This window comes from Panthera leo, chromosome B3, assembly GCF_018350215.1.
Source record: "Panthera leo isolate Ple1 chromosome B3, P.leo_Ple1_pat1.1, whole genome shotgun sequence".
Lineage (NCBI taxonomy): Eukaryota > Metazoa > Chordata > Mammalia > Carnivora > Felidae > Panthera > Panthera leo.
In genome coordinates this window covers 70,933,301-70,951,295 of record NC_056684.1, presented here as the reverse complement: position 1 = coordinate 70,951,295, position 17,995 = coordinate 70,933,301, and the positions used below count along the sequence as shown (strand labels likewise).

Genomic DNA, 17,995 nt, shown 5'->3' with positions numbered 1-17,995 from the left:
TCATTTTTTTCTGCAACTGTACCCTGTAAAATTTGTTAGCAGAAACATTATTTTTCCTGTAGCCTTTGGTGAAGCTGTTGGTAAGTATAATAGGATAATCAAAGGGTTGGGAATGTAATTGAAAAGCCAGGGTAATCAATTTTTATTTTAACCACTGATGAAATAAACTGACTTCATAAAGTTCTGTATCACTCTACCCTCTAAGGCCTCCAAAAGTACTTGCTGGGAATAGGTAGGGCATTAGAATGGTGTATTTACCATTTTATACCATTAAAAAAATGCCATTTTCACGTTTTTGGCATTTATAAATCATTATATGAGCTACAATCCTAGCTTTTCCATACCTCCTTTCTAACACAAGAAACTAACCAACCAATCAACTCAGCATTCTTGGATGGCCACCTCAAGAATAATAGTTTGATTAAATAGCCTCCTTCCAAATGTCCTTCGCTTGATACACTGTCTTCTCAGTTTGTGTTAGAGAAGAATATAACACCTAATTACTCTTGGAAAGTGAGAGTATTTTCAGAAGATGGTCCTTAATAATAAAAAAATAATAGTGGGGAAAAATGGTCCAGATAATCTACTTTAACGTTTCGTTTTACAGATAAGCTTCACAGAGGGTGCATGACTTTTTACCCAAGGAATGTAAATGTCACGTATTCATATATGGAATGTTCACACTGTGCTACTACCAAGAAAAAATGACTAATCAGATTTACAGAGTAAAAGGCAGCCTGTAGTATATCACAGCAGTGGTTGTAATATGGACAATTAGTCCCTTTTTCTTACATACAATGATGGATTTCCTGGCTCAGCTTGGAAAAAGGGATGGACACAGAGGAGTTGAACATATAGGCATCTTCTCTTCACTGGCTTTGATGAGGAAAACTCCAGGTGAGGGCATTATATATGGTTCGCTGGACTTCCTTAATTTCTGGAGGCTCTAGAAGCGTATTCTCTACGAGTTTGCTGAGATCTTGTAACATGTAAAGCTGTGTTTAATCTCAGGGATTAATCCCTCTCAGGGATTACTCTAAAACTCGAAGACTTCCTCATGTTTCCCCTGGAGTGCATCCTCTTTCCAGTTTTTGAGGCTCATCCAGGTTTTGGTAGATTAGCTCCTAGTAGATTAGCTCTGTTGTGAAACAGAGAATCCAGGGGGAAATACTGAGTAAATTTCAGGATGCTTTCTATTGAAGAGATTGCATTCCACTAAAGAATCACCCTCAGTGGAGATAAGTGCCATAAATAAATGGAAAATTTGCCCATGATTTGAATTCTGAAACTGAGACATGTTTGTGAATAACTTTAAAGTTAAATTCACTATATTTTTCTGTAATGTAATGACCTGGTAGTCAGTACCAGATAGGAACTGCCTTGTGTGACTGAAATTCAAGATGGCAGAAGTCATTTAATTGACTAATCTAGTCAAATTGTCAGTTTTCATTTTGATTTCACTTTCTAGTGGGGAATTTGAAATCAGTGCAAACACGAGAAGAGATTTTTTTTATCGTTAGTCTTTTGTTTTTCTTCTGAAAAAATAAAGGTTTCTTCTGAGGGCTCTTTTTTTAAAATTAATTTTTATTTTTTTTAAGATTTACATCCAAATTAGTTAGCATATAGTGAAACAATAATTTCAGGAGTAGATTTCTTAATGCCCCTTACCCATTTAGCCCATCCCCCCCCCCACTACCCCTCCAACAACTCTCAGTTTGTTTTCCATATTTATGAGTCTCTTCTGTTTTGTCCCCCTCCCTGTTTTTATATTATTTTTGTTTCCCTTCCCTTATGTTCATCTGTTTTGTCTCTTCAAGTCCTCAAATGAGTGAAGTCATATGATTTTTGTCTTTCTCTGACTGACTAATTTCATTTAGCATAATACCCTCCAGTTCCATCCACATAGTTGCAAACGGCAAGATTTCATTCTTTTTGATTGCCAAGTAATACTCCATTGTGTGTATGTATATATATAGTGTGTGTATATGTATATATATACCATATGTGTATATATATATGTATACATATATATATGTATATGTATATACATATGGTATATATATACATATATATGTATATATATATATATACCATATGTGTATATATATATATACATATATATATATGTATATACATATGGTGTATATATATATATGTGTATATATATATATATATATATATATATATATATATATATATATATATATATATCTTCTTTATCTTCTTTATCCATTCATCCATCGATGGACATTTGGGCTCTTTGCATACTTTGGCTATTGTTGATAGTGCTGCTATGTACATGGGGGTGCATGTGTCCCTTTGAAACAGCACACCTGTATCCCTTGGATAAATACCTAGTAGTGCAATTGCTGGGTCATAGCGTAGTTCTATTTTTAGTTTTTTGAGGAACCTCCATACTGTTTTCCAGAGTGGCTGCACCAGCTTGCATTGCCACCAACGATGCAAAAGAGATCCTCTTTCTCCGCATCCTTGCCAACATCTGTTGTTGCCTGAGTTGTTAATGTTAGCCATCCTGACAGGTGTAAGGTGGTATCACTGAGGGCTCTTTTTAACCACTTCTTTAAAATATGATTCCTAGGAAAAGGTGACAGTGATGACCAATGAGAAAATCTTGGGGTAGCTTTTAAGTGAACTTGATGTTCAGTGATACTCTACACCATTTCCCCACTGAGTATTCTTGGTTCCTTTGTTAAATATTAACAGCTAATGTTAAATATTAGCTGACCATATTTGTAAGGGTTTATTTCTTGGCTCTTATTCTGTTCTGTATGTTTCTGTGCCTATTTTTGTACAAATATCCTTACTGTTTTGATTATTACAACAGCTTTGCAGTATAGCTTGAAATCAGGAAGTGTGATGCCTCCAGCTTTGTTCTTCCTTGGGATTGCTTTGCATATTCAGGATCTTTTGTGGTTCCATTCAAATTTTAGGGTTTTTTTTCCTCTTTCTGTTAAAAAATACCATTGAAATTTTGATAGGGATTGCATTGTCTTTTTTCAGTTTCTTTCATCAAAGTCTTATAGTGTTCAGTGTACAGATCTTTCACTTATTTGGTTAAATTCATTCTTAAGTATTTTATTGTTTTCGATGCTATTGTAAATGGGATTGTTTTCTTTATTTCTTTTTCAGATATTTCATAGTGTATATAAACACAACTGATTTCCATATGTTGATTTTTTTATCCTGCAATTTTATTCAATTTATTGATAGTTCTAATAATTTTTTGGTGGAGTCTGTAGGATTTCCTATATATGTGATCATGTAATCTGCAGAAACAATTTACCTTCTTTTCTGGTTTGGATATCTTTTATTTCTTTTTCTTGACTGATTGCTCTGACTAGGACTTCCAGGACTACCATTGAATAGGAATGGTAAGTGTGGACACCTTTGTTTGTTTCTAATCTTAGCAGAAAAGCTTTTGATCTTTGACCATTAAGTATGACGCTTGCTGTGGGCTTGTCATATATGGCTTTTATGATGTTTAGGTATATTTCTTCTATACCCACATTTTTAAGAGTTTTTTTTAAGAAAGGGTACTGTATTTTTTCAAATGGTTTTTCTACATCTATTGAGATGATCATAAGATTTTTATCCCTCATTTTGTTAATGTGGTGTATCATGTATATTGATTTGCTTATGTCAAACCATCCTTGTGTCCCAAGGATAAGTCCCACTTGATCATGGTTTTATGATCCTTTTAGTGTATTGTTGAATTTGGTTTCTTAATATTTTGTTGAAAATTCTTTGCATGTATATTAATTGGGGATATAGGCAGTAGTTTTCTTGTAGTGTCTTTTTTTGGCTTTGGTATCAAGGTAATGGTGGCCTTGTATCATCCTTAGTAACAATACTTTGGCAGCCATACATGAGACAAAGTGGAAGCTTTGAGATCTGTATAAGAGATTGTGAAACCCCAGTGCAGCCCATGATCAAAGAGGACCATTTTGAGTAGGCAGATCCATGCCCAGGTGGCAGACTCACCTGGTTCCTAAGTATAGATTCAGAAACAGCCCCATCTCTCTGTGGACTTGGCTAAACTATATTTGGCCTTAGTCTCACCACCAACACCATCCATCCACCAAAGGACATGGTAGGGGTCACACTTGCCTGTGCCTGCCAACCTCAGTCTGGCTATGGCCCCTGAAGTGCCCTGTGACCCAGCTCTAGCCCTAGTAATGCCAAGGGACTGGGTCGTAGACACATGTTCATGTCCCTGAAGCAGGCCCTATGAGCTTGGTCCAACTGTAGATCCTGAAATGGCTGTTTAACTCAGCCATGGACCAGGAACACTCCTGCTTCCAAGCATCAAAAAGTAAAAATACCTAGGGATAAATTTAATTAAGGAGGTGAAAGATCTATACACTGAAAACTTTAGGACATTGATGAAAGAAGTTGAAGAAAGACACAAACAGATGGAAAGATATCCTGTTCATGGATTAGAAGAATTAATATTATTAAAATGCCCATCCTATATCTATATAGGTCGTCTATAGACTCAATGCAATTAAGTATGAAAAGTGAGAAATGTGTTAAGTAACTTGAGGTGGTAATCATTTCACAATGTATACATATATTAAATCATCATGTTGTATATCTTAAAAAACTTGCTGTGTGACTTAAAATATACAAATTTTATTTGTCAATCATACTTCAATAAAGCAGGAAAAAATGAAGGAGAAATATATACTTTCTTATAAAAACAAAACTTAGAAAATTTACTGCCAAGTAAACTTGCACTATGAATAATGTTTAATTTTTCAGTCAGAAGGAATGTGATACCAGATGGACACGTGCATCCACCAAAGAAATGAAAAGTATTGGGAATGGAATAAAAGAAACATTTATGGTAGCAATATTTTGTGTTTATGGCATAAGTAAAAGTAAAATTTATAACATAAAAATACCCCAAAGGATGAGAGTGAGGAATTGGGGATATACTGGTGTAAGTCTCTTTCACAACACATGAAGTAGTATGATATTATTTGAATTTAGACTCCGACTAAATATTTTAAACCCTAGAAAAACAATTTTAAATATTTTAACAGATAAAAATAATAGGGAAGTGATGGAGTTACAGTAGATTCATAAAAAATAACACAAAGAAGGCAGGAAAAAAAAAAGGGAAAAAAGAACTGAATAGATAGAATAAAGATGTGATTAGCAAAATGGTCATTGTAATCCAATCACATTGGAAATTAGATTAAATATAAATGATCTAAAGAAACTAATTAAGAGACTGAGAGTATAAATTAGAAAAAGGATGATGCAACAAAATACTGTCTATAAAAAGTCCTCTTTAAATAAAAATAATAGATTAAAAGTAAAATACTAGAAAAACATGCACGATTCAAACATTGAACAAAAAGAAGTTGGAATAGCCACTTTAATATTAGACAAAGTAGACTTCAGAATGAATAACATTACCAGAAAGAAGGACACTATATGATTCAAAAGGGGTCATTTCTCCAGGAAAAAAAGGTAGGAGGTACCTAACAACACAGCTTCAGGATACATAAGCAAAATCTGATCAAAGTGAGGTTAACTCACGCAGTGAATTTTACTTATTGGTGTCTTATTAGCAGAACAGAGCTGACCTAGGAGAGAAAGCCTGCTCCCAAAGAAAGGGAATAACCCTTTTCAAGCCACTCAGTGAGTCAATAGGAATGAGGATGAGAGATCTGATTTCATAACTCTGAAACTGATAGATAAGAGAGTTCAAATCTCAAAAAAAAAAATGAATAAAATTGAATATAAAGGAACACAAAGATAACCAAAAAACTTATATTACAGCTAAACAGGTGTTGCTGTAGTGATTGCACCATCATAAGAGTAATTTGTCTATTGAACAAAATAGACATTGGCTCTAAGAATAGCATGAGAGTTTCTGATCACCAGTGGGAAACTGAGTTCCAAAGGCCAATCAGTGGGCTCCTGAGGGAAGAGAACATTGGGGATATAACTGATAATCTTCTGCCATGAATTCTCACTTTTGGTCCCAGGAGACTATATCCCTTAGGAGGAATCAGATACAGATTTCAGAGAAACATAAATAAGTCTCTGTTGTGTAGCATATATGCCAATTTTTCTCCAAATGAATGTCCTGTGCCCAGCAATGTAAACACCTTCTCTGGGCTGCTGGCTGCCAAGGATGCCACATCCTCCATCGTGCCTGCCTCTTGCTGCAGTGCAAACAGAAGATTTCAGGTCAGACCTGCCAGTTCTATGAGGAGGTGGGTTTGGAAGAGATACAAGTTTAGGAGAGTTCTTAGGTGTGTCTTCTAGCTCTGCCTTCTTTTATGTGTTTGTGGAAACAATAGCACCTCAAGTTACATGAAGAATGTAAGGACATTCATCTTTGCAACTAAGAGGGCTGGGAATCAAGGATGTGAGAGACATGAGGATGAGGAAGTATGGAAAGTCCAACCATAGTAACCAGGAGGTATACCCAGTCAGAACCAGCTCTTTGGGGGAAACAGCATGTTAGGGAAGTGACATCTGGAAATGACTGGCAAAGTGGCGATGAGGAGCAGGGCAGAAAAAACTTCAGCTCTCTCTTATTTTAGCCGTGTTCGGCTCTGCCACAGAGCAGATGATCAGCCATTTCGAGGAGGGAAAACATGACTGAACACGCCCACTTGGTGGGTTCATTCCCACATGGCTTACAAAGTCATTGCAATCTTCATAGACATTATTCACCAAATATTGCCTCCTTTTACACCTCTTTCCTCATGGATTCTTTGACTTCTGGGTTACAATGAATTCCTGCTACAGAGGAATTACTCAATGCTTGATATTGCCAAACATGATCCAGTCACAGACCAAAGAGGAGTCTTACAGTGAAGTGTGATGTGGAAAATTCTGAACTTCCCTGATCCCTTGTGTCACCAATTGAAATCATTAAGATCACCCTTAAAGCTATGACATTATGCAATCTGGAAAGTCATGCATTTTATAACTAATACATTAATAAATATTCTTAGCTAGAATAATTAAAATAATCTGTATTCTGCACTTATATTTTTCTTGAATAAATGTCATCACTCAATCGTGTCACTTGGGTCATTTAGGTCCAAATGATGACTGTCCTTCACTAGTGAAGGGGATCCTAAAATAAATTAATAAATTAAGACAAAACTACTAACAATGGAATTGTAGACAATTTCATAGGCTTTGTTTTGCTTTCACACATGGAAATCACACATCTACGACTAAAGCAGAGAAGGAAATTTTCAAAAAATTCTTCAACTTCCCAAAACAATGCAACCTTCCACATCTAAAGTAGGATGTGGGCAACAGAGGGAGTGAGGAAGTAGGAGGGGAATCCTTGTCTAGAGGGACAGTTTATGGCTCCCACCACTGTTCCTGGTTCCCAGAGGTCTCTGCTTGGGATTATCTGACATTTGTGAGCCTCTGCCTCTATCCATAACCCAAAATAGAGGCTTTACTAAGTATCATGACACTTTAGGCAAAACCCTCAAAAATCCTCAAATAATATACCAGATACATGCTCAGTTTTTCTACCTGTAAGTAGGGATTTAACCTAGACCAAAATTTTATAGAAGTATTTTAATTCATCAGGTAAAAGAACCAATATGAAAGCCATTATGTAGATGTCTGGGAGTTCAAATTTTTATTTACTTAACCATGATGAACACTGAATAATAGATGGTACGTTTGATGTTTTTGTCTCCATTATTGGATGATTTTAGGATGCCAAAACTTATAATTCCAACACTGATCCAGAATAACACTGAAATATATAAATATTTCTGCACCTTGTTACCTTTCTCCCTCTTCTGATGCCTAACTTTTTTATCTCTGATTCCAAAGATTTAAGTAATTGAAATTCTGTGTCAAATTTTAAGGGTCTATATATCTTAATCTATAGATAAAAGTACATGATTTTCTTACTTACCTACTTTTGTTAGTACTGTCATTAACATTCTTCAAGCTGCTTATCACATAAGATCTTTTCTTTTACCATGAGAAAATTCTGAAAGAGAAATGGGAGAATACAGAGATTCAAAATCTGATCATACCAGCACTCTGAAAGGTTGATAGTCTTTAGTAGTATAGTTATATTATTTATTTAATGGAATTACAAAATCTGAAGGAGTCTGGGATCTCTACAAAGGAAATATTCCTGAGGATTAAGGTCATCTTTGTCATTGACACTTCTTCCTCTCTACCCCTTTAGGAAGCCATGAATATGTCAGGAGTCAGCACAGTGACCGAATTCATACTACTGAGTTTTCCGTGCTCCAGAGAGATTCAGGTCCTCCTTTTCGTGTTGTTCTTTGTGTCCTACATCCTGACACTGATGGGGAATGGGGCCATTGTCTGTGCAGTGAAGCTTGATCACAGGCTTCACACCCCCATGTACATTCTGCTGGCCAACTTCTCATTCCTGGAGATCTGTTACATCAACACCACTGTTCCCAATATGTTAAAGAACTTCCTATCTGAGACCAAAACCATCTCTTTCACTGCTTGCTTCTTCCAGTTCTATTTCTTCTTCTCCATGGGCATTACTGAGACTTTCTTACTGCCCCTCATGGCTTTTGATCGGTACTTGGCCATCTGTCGGCCTCTCCATTATCCTAACATCATGAGTAGCCACTTCTGCATGAACCTGGTGGCCCTCTGCTGGGTCACAGCCTTCCTCTGCTATCCAGTCCCTATCTATTTTATCACACAACTCCCCTTTTGTGGTCCCAATACCATTGACCACTTTGTCTGTGACCCTGGTCCTCTTCTGGCTCTGTCCTGCATCCCTGCCCCTGGAATTGAGCTTTCCTGTTCTATATTGAGCTCTCTTATTATCTTCATCAGCTTCTTCTTCATCCTTGGGTCCTACACCCTGGTTCTCAGAGCAGTGTTGCGTGTCCCTTCAGCAGCTGGCCGATGTAAGGCCTTCTCCACCTGTGGCTCCCACCTGGCTGTGGTGTCTCTCTTCTATGGATCCATCATGGTCATGTACATCAGCCCAACCTCTGGAAATGCAGCTGGGATACAGAAGATTGTAACCTTGTTCTACTCATCAGTGACTCCACTTATAAACCCACTGATCTATAGTCTCCGGAACAATGACGTGAAGGCTGCCTTGAGAAAAATTCATATGTGCACAAAAATTAGTCAAAGCAAATGAGTACTCATTCTAGTGTACCTAGACCAGCCCCAATCCACAGACTCATCTTATAGAGCCACTATTTTAGATAAATATGTGACATATATTTGGGAAAAGTGAAGGAGGCTACAGTGATTACTAAAGGTGACTCAAACACTAATGACAGTAGGAGAAGTTTCTTTTCCTGAGTCAATTTTGAAATCCTCCATTTATAAAGTAAGGACCAGATTACATTCTTCTTATCTTTTATCTATGCAAGATAATTAAGATACCTGGAAACAGGATCACATTTTTAAAATGGTTAGCACTTAGGGGCATCACAATTTGGGTTAGTTTCATGTGAAGGGAGGTTGAGTTGAATGCACAGCCCAAAAGAGGAAAAGCCAGTGATTCTAAGAGATTGAGATGAAGACAGATGCAGATGAATTTGATGACTGCTCCCTGGTTATTTGACCTAACAGTTCAGTCAAAAAATAAATTAGTCAGTTGGCTTCTGGGGTTGGTACACTTAATTCACCCATTCATTTGCCTCTCTGATATCCCTCCCTTTGTGAAACTCACATTATCATGAGAGAGACAGTTAATAAGCAGATAACTCAAAGATCTATAATACCAGAGGTACTATAAGAGGAAAAACAGAGAATCAATACAAAAATTGTAGTGGTAGGATAGGGCATAATTTAGATCAGAGTATCAGAGAGTATTTTTGTGAGGAGGTGATATTTTAATGTAAGGGAATAAGCCATGCATAAATCTAGGGGAATTAAATTCCACATAAGTGCAGGTGTAATTAAGGGTTTTTCAAAGATAATAAAGGTTAATTTTGGCCATCCTGAAGAAAATGGTATATGAAACTGGAGAGATAGGAATCTGATTACTAGAAACTTCAAGGTCACAATAGAATATTTTATCTGAACTTTGGGGAAGCCTGCTCAATACTATATACTAAGGGTAAGGCTTAATAAAAATTGTAATTTAATAAAAATCTCACCTTGGGTGTCTCAGTTGGTAAGCATCCGACTTTGGCGTAGGTCATGATCCTACCATGCATGAGTTCGAGCCCTGTGTTGGGCTCTGTGCTGACAACTTAGAGCCTGGAGCCTGCTTCAGATTCTGTGTCTCCCTCTCTCTCTGTTCCTGCCCCACTCACACTCTGTCTCTCTCTGTCTCTCAAAGATGAATAAATATTAAATAAAAAAAAGAAAGAGAAATATTAATTTAAAAAGAAAAGGAGTGAAATGAAGATTTGTGACTCATAAAATCTTATATTGGTAAAAAGTCAAGTTCCCAGTTATAAATTTTCTTTAAAGCAAATTCCCCATTTAAATTGTATTAGATAATGTAGTTAAATGAGCAAGTTGGTACATAAAAATCTAAGTAATATGTAATATATCTGCATACATGAAACTATATTCCAGTTAACACCCATCCTGAGAAAAGTTCTTAGCAAACTGGGGATAGAAACTTTTCTGATCTGTAGTAGACATTTTCAAAACCCTGAGTCTGACATCATACTTGTGAAAATGAATGCTTTTCCTCTAAAATCAGGAACAAGACAAGAATGTTTGCTCTCACCACTTCTTTTTTTTTTTAACGTTTACTTATTTTTGACAGAGAGAGAGAGAGAGAGAGAGCGAGCGAGCCAGAGCATGAGCAGGGGAGAGGCAGAGAGAGAGGGAGACACAGAATCCAAAGCAGGCTCCAGGCTCTGATCTGTCAGTACAGAACCCCACACGGGGCTCGAACTCACAGACCACAAGATCATGACCTGAGCTGAAGTTGGACGCTCGACCAACTGAGCCACCCAGGTGCCCCAGCTCTCATCACTTCTATTCAGCATTATACTGAAAGTGCAATCAGACAAAGGAAAAACAAAAGTCATCTAGATAGAAGATTGTCTTTCATTAGATATGAAATGATTATGTAGAAAATTCAATGAAATCTACAAAAAAGGCTACTAGAAGTATTAAATAAAAATAAGATTTTTTAGATGTCAAGATATAAGATCCATATACAAAAATCTCTTTATTTCTATATGCAGTTGCTAGGAACAATTAGATGTTGGTATTAAAAAACACCGTTTATAAGTCACAAAAAGGGGCGCCTGGGTGGCGCAGTCGGTTAAGCGTCCGACTTCAGCCAGGTCAGGATCTCGCGGTCCGTGAGTTCGAGCCCCGCGTCAGGCTCTGGGCTGATGGCTCGGAGCCTGGAGCCTGTTTCCGATTCTGTGTCTCCCTCTCTCTCTGCCCCTCCCCCGTTCATGCTCTGTCTCTCTCTGTCCCAAAAATAAATTAAAAACGTTGAAAAAAAAATATAAGTCACAAAAATATTTAATAGAAGTAAATCTGATAGAAGATGTGAAAGACCTATGCAATGAAAACTAAAAAGCGTTGCTGAGAGAAATCAAAGATGTAAATAAATTTAAATATATAACCTGTTTATGGGCTAGAAAACTCAATATATACATATATGTATATATGTATATGTATATATATATATTTAAATTTGAGCATAGTTGACCCATAATGTTACATTAGTTTTAAGTGTACAACATAGTGATTCAGCAGCTCTATATGTTATGCTGTGCTCACAAGTGTATACCATACCACACTGTCACCATACAACACTATAACACTTATAACAACACTGACTATACTTCCTATAGTGTACCTTTTATTCATGTGACTTATTCATTCCACAACTGGAAGCCTGAATCTTCTACTCCTCTTCACTTCTCATTTTGCCCATCCCTCTCAATCCCCTCCCCCCTGGCAAAGCTGGGTTTGTTCTCTGTATTTATAGGTCTGATTTTGCTTTTGTTTGTTTATTGATTTGGTTTTTATTTTTTATTAATTTTAAAAAATATTTCTTTATTTTTGAGAGAGAGAGACAGAGGGAAAACAGGGGAGAGGCAGAGACAGAGGCAGACACAGAACCTAAAGCAGGCTCCAGGCTCTGAGATGTCAGCACAGAGCTTGATGCAGGGCTCAAACCCACGGACCATGAGACCATGACTTAAGTGGATGTCAGACGCTTAACTAAGCCATGCAGGCACCCGTATTCATTTGTTTTTTAAATTCACATATAAGTGAAATCATATGGTATTTGTCTTTCTCTGTCTTACTTCACTTAGCATAATACCTTCTAGGTCCATCCATGTTCTCCCAAATGACAAGATCTCATTCTTTCTTTTATGGCTGCATAATATTTTATTGTATGTATATACCAATTCTTCTTTGTTCATTCGTCTATCAGTGGACATTTGGGTTACTTCCATATCTTGGCTGTCTTAAATAATGATGCAAGAAAACAGAGATGTGCGCATATATGTTTATGAAGTTGTGTTCATTTTCTTTGGGTTAGTGCCCAGCAGTGGAATTTTTTTTTTTTTTTTGCCTGACTGTGGAATTATTGAATCATATGGTATTTCTGTTATTAATTTTTTGAGAAAACTCCATACTCTTCTCCACACTGGCTGCACCACTTTTCATTGCCACCCCTTTGGCTGTGCAAAAGTCTTATTTTTTTCATTATGATTTTGTATTTTTTATATTTTTTACTATATTTTATTTTTTATATTTTATCATGATTTCAAATGAGAATTTTTATTATGTAAGCAGTCTCTTTTTTGATGTTTATTTTTGAAAGACAGAGAGAGATAGACTGCCTGTGTGCGTGCTTGTGCATGAGTGGGGGAGGGGCAGAGAGGGAGACAGAGGATCCAAAGCAGGCTCCGCAGAGAGCCCAATGGGGAGCTCGAACTCATGAACCACAAGATTATGACCCAAGCCAAAGTTGGACCCATAACTGACTGAGCCACCTGGTGACCAAAAGTTTTTTATTTTGACATAGTCCCAATAGTTTAATTTTGCTTTTGTTTCCCTTGCCAGAGGAAACATTTAGAAAAATGTTGCTAAGGCTGATGTCAAAGAAATTACTGGCTATGTTTTCTTCTAGGCATTTTATGGTTTCACCTGTCACATTTAGGTCTTTAATCCATTTTAAGTTTATTTTTATATGTAGTGTAAGAAAATGGTCCAGTTCATTCTTCTGCATGTAGCTGTTTAGATTTGCAAACACCCTTTGTTGAAGAAACTGTCTTTTTCCCATTGTGTATTCTTGCTTCGTTTGTTGTGGATTAATTGACCATAAAAGCATGGTTTTATCTCTGGACTGTCTATTCTGTTCTATTGATCTATATGACTATTTTCTGCCAGTACCATTACTATTTTAATTACTATAGCTTTGTAGAATACATTGAAGTCAGGAATTGTGATACCTCCAGATTTGTTCTTTTCAAATTTCCTTTGGCTATTTGGGGTCTTTTGTGTTTCCTTACACATTCTAGGATTATTTGTTCTAGTTCTATGAAAAATGTTTTTTTTTTCTTAATTTTTATTTTAGAGAGAAAGCATGCGAATGGGGGAGAGGGGCAGAGGGAGAGAAAGAGAGAATCCCAAGCAGACTCCACACTCAGTGTGAAGCCTGACACCTGGCTCAATGAGGGGCTCAGTCCCATTACCTGAAAGCCAAAAGCGGGAGTCAGTCAAGAAACAGCCAGGCAGGTGCCCATGTGTTTCTGGTATTTTGATAAGGATTGCATTGAATCTGTAGATTGTTTTGGGTAGTGTGGACATTTTAACAATATTGGTTCTTCTGATACATAAGCATGTGTTGCCTTTCATTTGTGTGTGTGATCATTTATTTCTGTTATCATTGTTTTATAGTTTAGGAGTGCAGGTCTTTCACTTCTTTAGTTAAGTTTATTCTAGGTATTTTATTCTTTGTGGTACTTAAAAAATGTTTATTTATTTTGAGAGAGAGAGAGGGAGTGTGTGTGTGTGTGAGAGAGAGAGAGAGAAAGAGAGAGAGAGAGAAAGGGAGTATGAGCATGAGTGGGCAGAGAGAGAGAGGGAGAGAGAGAATCCCAAGCAGGCTCCATGCTGTCATGAACAATGAGATCATGACCTGAGTTGAAATCAAGAGTCAGATGCTTTGGGGCGCCTGGGTGGCTTAGTTCATTTAGCGTCTGACTTTGGCTGAGGTCGTGATCTCGTGGTTCGTGAGTTTGAGTCCTGCATCGGGCTCTGTCTCTCTTTCTCAAAAATACACACTGTCTCTCTTTCTCAAAAATAAAATGAACATTAAAAAAAAAATAGAGACGCTTAACTGACTGAATCACCTAGGTGCCCCTTTTGGTACATTAAAAAAAATATTTTTAAATGTTTGTTTATTTTTGAGAGTGAGACAGAGCACAAGTGGGGAAGGGGCAGAGAGAGAGGGAGACACTGAATCCGAAGCAGGCTTCAGGCTCTGAGTTGTCCACACAGAGCCCGACCTCGGGCTCAAACTCACAAACTGTGAGATCATGACCTGAACCAAAGTCTGATGCTTAACTGACTGGGCCACCCAGGCATTTTGATACACTTTTATTTTATTTTTTATTTATTTTTATTTGTTTTTTTAATGTTTATTTATTTTTGAGAGAGACAGAGACAGAACGTGAGTGGGGGGAGGGCAGAGAGAGAGGGAGACGCAGAATCTGAAGCAGGCTCCAGGCTCTGAGCTGTTAGCACAGAGGCCGATGTGGGGCTCAAAATTACTAACTGTGTGACCATGACCTGCACCGAAGTTGGACGTCCAACCAACTGAGCCACCCAGGCACCCCTGGTACACTTTTAAATAGAATTGTTTTAATTGCTCTTTCTGCTACCTCATTATTAGTGTATAGAAATGCAACAGATATGTATGTTAATTTTGTGTCCTGTGACTTTACTGAGTCCATTCATCATGATCCAATGTTTTTTTCTTTCTGTTTTTTTTTTTAAGTTTATTTGTTTTGAAAGAGAGAAAGAAAGGGGGGGGGCAAGGAGGGAGGGAGAGAGAATTCCAAGTAGGCTCTGCCTGTCAGCTTGGAGCCCAATGTGAGGTTTGAACTCATTAACAACTCTGTTTTTATGATGTATCACGTTCTTTGATTTGTAAGCATTGAACCATCCTTACATTCTCAGAATAAAATCTACTTGATTGTGGTGATTTTTTAAAACATGTTATTGGATTCAGTTTGCTAATATTTTATTGAGAATAATTGCATCTATGTTTATCAGAGATATTTGCCTGTAGTTTTCTTTTTTTGTGTGTCTATCTGGTTTTGGTATCAGAGTTATGGTGGCTTTGTAGAATATATTTGGAAGTTTTTCTTTCTCTTCTGGTTTTTGCAATAGTCTGAGAATAATAGGTATTAACTATTTTTTTTAAGTTTATTTATTTTGAGATAGAGTGAGCATGAATGGGGGAGGGGCATAGAGAGGGAAAGAGAGAATCTCAAGCAAGCTCCACACTGTAGGCACAGAGCCCGATGTGGGCCTTGAACCCTCAAACTGTGAAATTATGACCTGAGCCAAAATCAAGAGTCAGATGATTAATCGCCTGAGCTACCCAGGTGCTGCTAGGTATTAACTCCTTAAATATTTGGTAGAGTTTACTTGTGAAGCCATCTGGTCCTGGACTTTTGCTTTTTGGGATTTTTTTTTTTTTAAGTTTATTTATTTATTTTGAGAGAGAGAGTATGAGTGGGGTAGGGACAGAGAGAGAGGGAGAGAGAGAATCCCAAACAGGCTCCCACTGTCAGTGCAGAGCCTGACCTGGGGCTTGATCTCATGAACTGTGAGATCATGACCTGAGCTGAGATCAAGTTGGATTTAATTGACTGAGCCATCCAGGCACCCTGTTAGTTTTTTGATTACTGATTTAATTTCATTGGTAGTAATAGGTCTGTTCTAATTTTCTATTTCTTCATGACTCAGTTTTGGAAAGTTATATGTTTCTAGGAGTTTATCCATCTCTTCTAGGTTGTCCAATTTTTGGCATATAATTTTTCATAATATTTACATAATCTTTTGTATTTCTGTGGTATCAGTTGTTATTTCCCATCCTTCATTTCTGATTTTGTTTGAGTCCTCTCTCTTCTTTTTTTGATGGATCTGGATAAAGATTTATAAATATTATTGACCTTTTCCAAGAACCTACTTCTGGTTTTATCGATCTGTTCTATTGTTTTTTTTAGTCTCTGCATCACTAATTCTGTTCTAATCTTATTATTTCCTTCCTTCTATTGGCTTTGAGCTTTGTTCTTCTTTTTCTCCTTTAGATGTAAGGTTAGGTTATTTATTTGACATCTTTCTTGCTATATAGCCTGTACTGCTTACTCTCCCTTCTTAGAACAACCTTTGCTGCATCCAAAGATTTTGAACTGATGTTTTCATTTTCATTTGTCTCCATGTATTTTTTTTATTTCCTTTTTGATTTATTGGTTTACTCATTCACTGTTTAGAAGCATGTTGTTTAGCCTCCATGTATTTGTGTTATTTCTATAATTGTTTTTGTGATTGACTTCTAGTTTCATACCATTGTGGTTGGAAAGATGCATGGTGTGATTTCAGTCTTTTTGAATTTATTGAGACTTGTTTGTGGCCTAACATATTATCTATTCTGGAGAATGTTCCATGTGCACTGGAGAAGAATGTGCTTTCCACTGCTTTAGGATGAAATGTTCTGAATATATCTGTTAAATCCATCCAGTCCAGTGTGTCATCAAAGCCCTTGTTGATTTTCTGTTTAGATGATCTGTCCATTGCTATAAGTGGGGTGTTGAAGTCCCTTACTATTATGGTATTATTATAAATGAGTTTCTTTATGTTTGTGATTAATTGATTTATATATTTGGGTGCTTTCACATTTGGAGCATAAATGTTTACAATTGTTAGATTTTTTTTTTTTGGTGGATAGACCCCTTAATTATGATATAATGCCCTTTTTCATCTCTTGTTACAGTCTTTATTTTAACATCTAAATTGTCTGATATAAGTATGGCTACTCTGGCTTTCTTCTTATGACCATTAGCATGATAGATGGTTCTCCATCCCCTTACTTTCAATCTGAAGGTGTTTTAGGTCTAAAATGGGTCTCTTGTAAACAGCATATAGATGGATCTTGTTTTCTTATCCATTCTGTTACCCTGTGTCTTTTGATTGGAGCATTGAGTCCACTGACGTTTAGAGTGAGTATTGAAAGATATGGATTATTGCCATTATGTTACCTGTAGAGCTGGAGTTTCTGGTGGTGTTCTCTGGCCCTTTCTAGTGTTTGTTGCTTTTGGGTTTTTTTGTTTTTGTTTTGTTTTTGTTTTGTTTTGTTTTGGCCTTTCTCCTCAGAGAGTCCTCCTTAAAATTTCTTGCAGGGCTGGTTTAGTGGTCATGAACTCGTTTTTGTTTGTCTGGGAAACTTTTTATCTCTCCTTCAATTTTGAATGACAGCCTTGCTGCATAAAGAATTCTTGGCTGCATATTTTTCTGATTCAGCATGTTGAATATATCCTGCCACTCATTTCTGGCCTGCCAAGTTTCTGTGGATAGGTCTGTTGTTAACCTGATATGTTTTCCCATGTAAGTTAAGGACTTTTTTTTCCCTTGCTGCTTTCATGATTCTTTCCTTGCCTGAATATTTTCTGAATTTGACTATGATATGCCTTGTTGATGGTCAGTTTTTGTTGACCTTCTATACCTTTTTCTCTCTCTTCATCTTGTGAGACCCCTATGATTCTGATGTTATTCCTTTTTAATGAGTCACTGAGTTCTCTAATTTATATCATGCTCTTTTGCCTTAGTCTCTCTTTTTTTTCTGCTTCATTGTTCTCCATAAGTTTGTCCTCTATATCTCTGATTTGCTGCTCTGCCTCATCCATCCGTGCCACCAAGGCACCCATTTGAGATTAGAGCTCAGTTACAACATTTTTAAATTTTATCCTGACTAGCTTTTACTCCTTTTATCTCCACAGAAAGGGATTCT

At 36.8% G+C, this 17,995-nt stretch overlaps 1 protein-coding gene across 1 annotated transcript; it reads left to right on the top strand.

Moving 5' to 3' along the window:
* Positions 1-8,212: 8,212 nt before the first annotated feature.
* LOC122221259 (olfactory receptor 11H6-like) lies at positions 8,213-9,169 on the top strand. Its single transcript, XM_042940573.1, has one exon. It carries the CDS (start codon positions 8,225-8,227, stop codon positions 9,167-9,169), a length of 945 nt encoding a protein of 314 aa, XP_042796507.1. The 5' UTR covers positions 8,213-8,224.
* Positions 9,170-17,995: the final 8,826 nt, after the last annotated feature.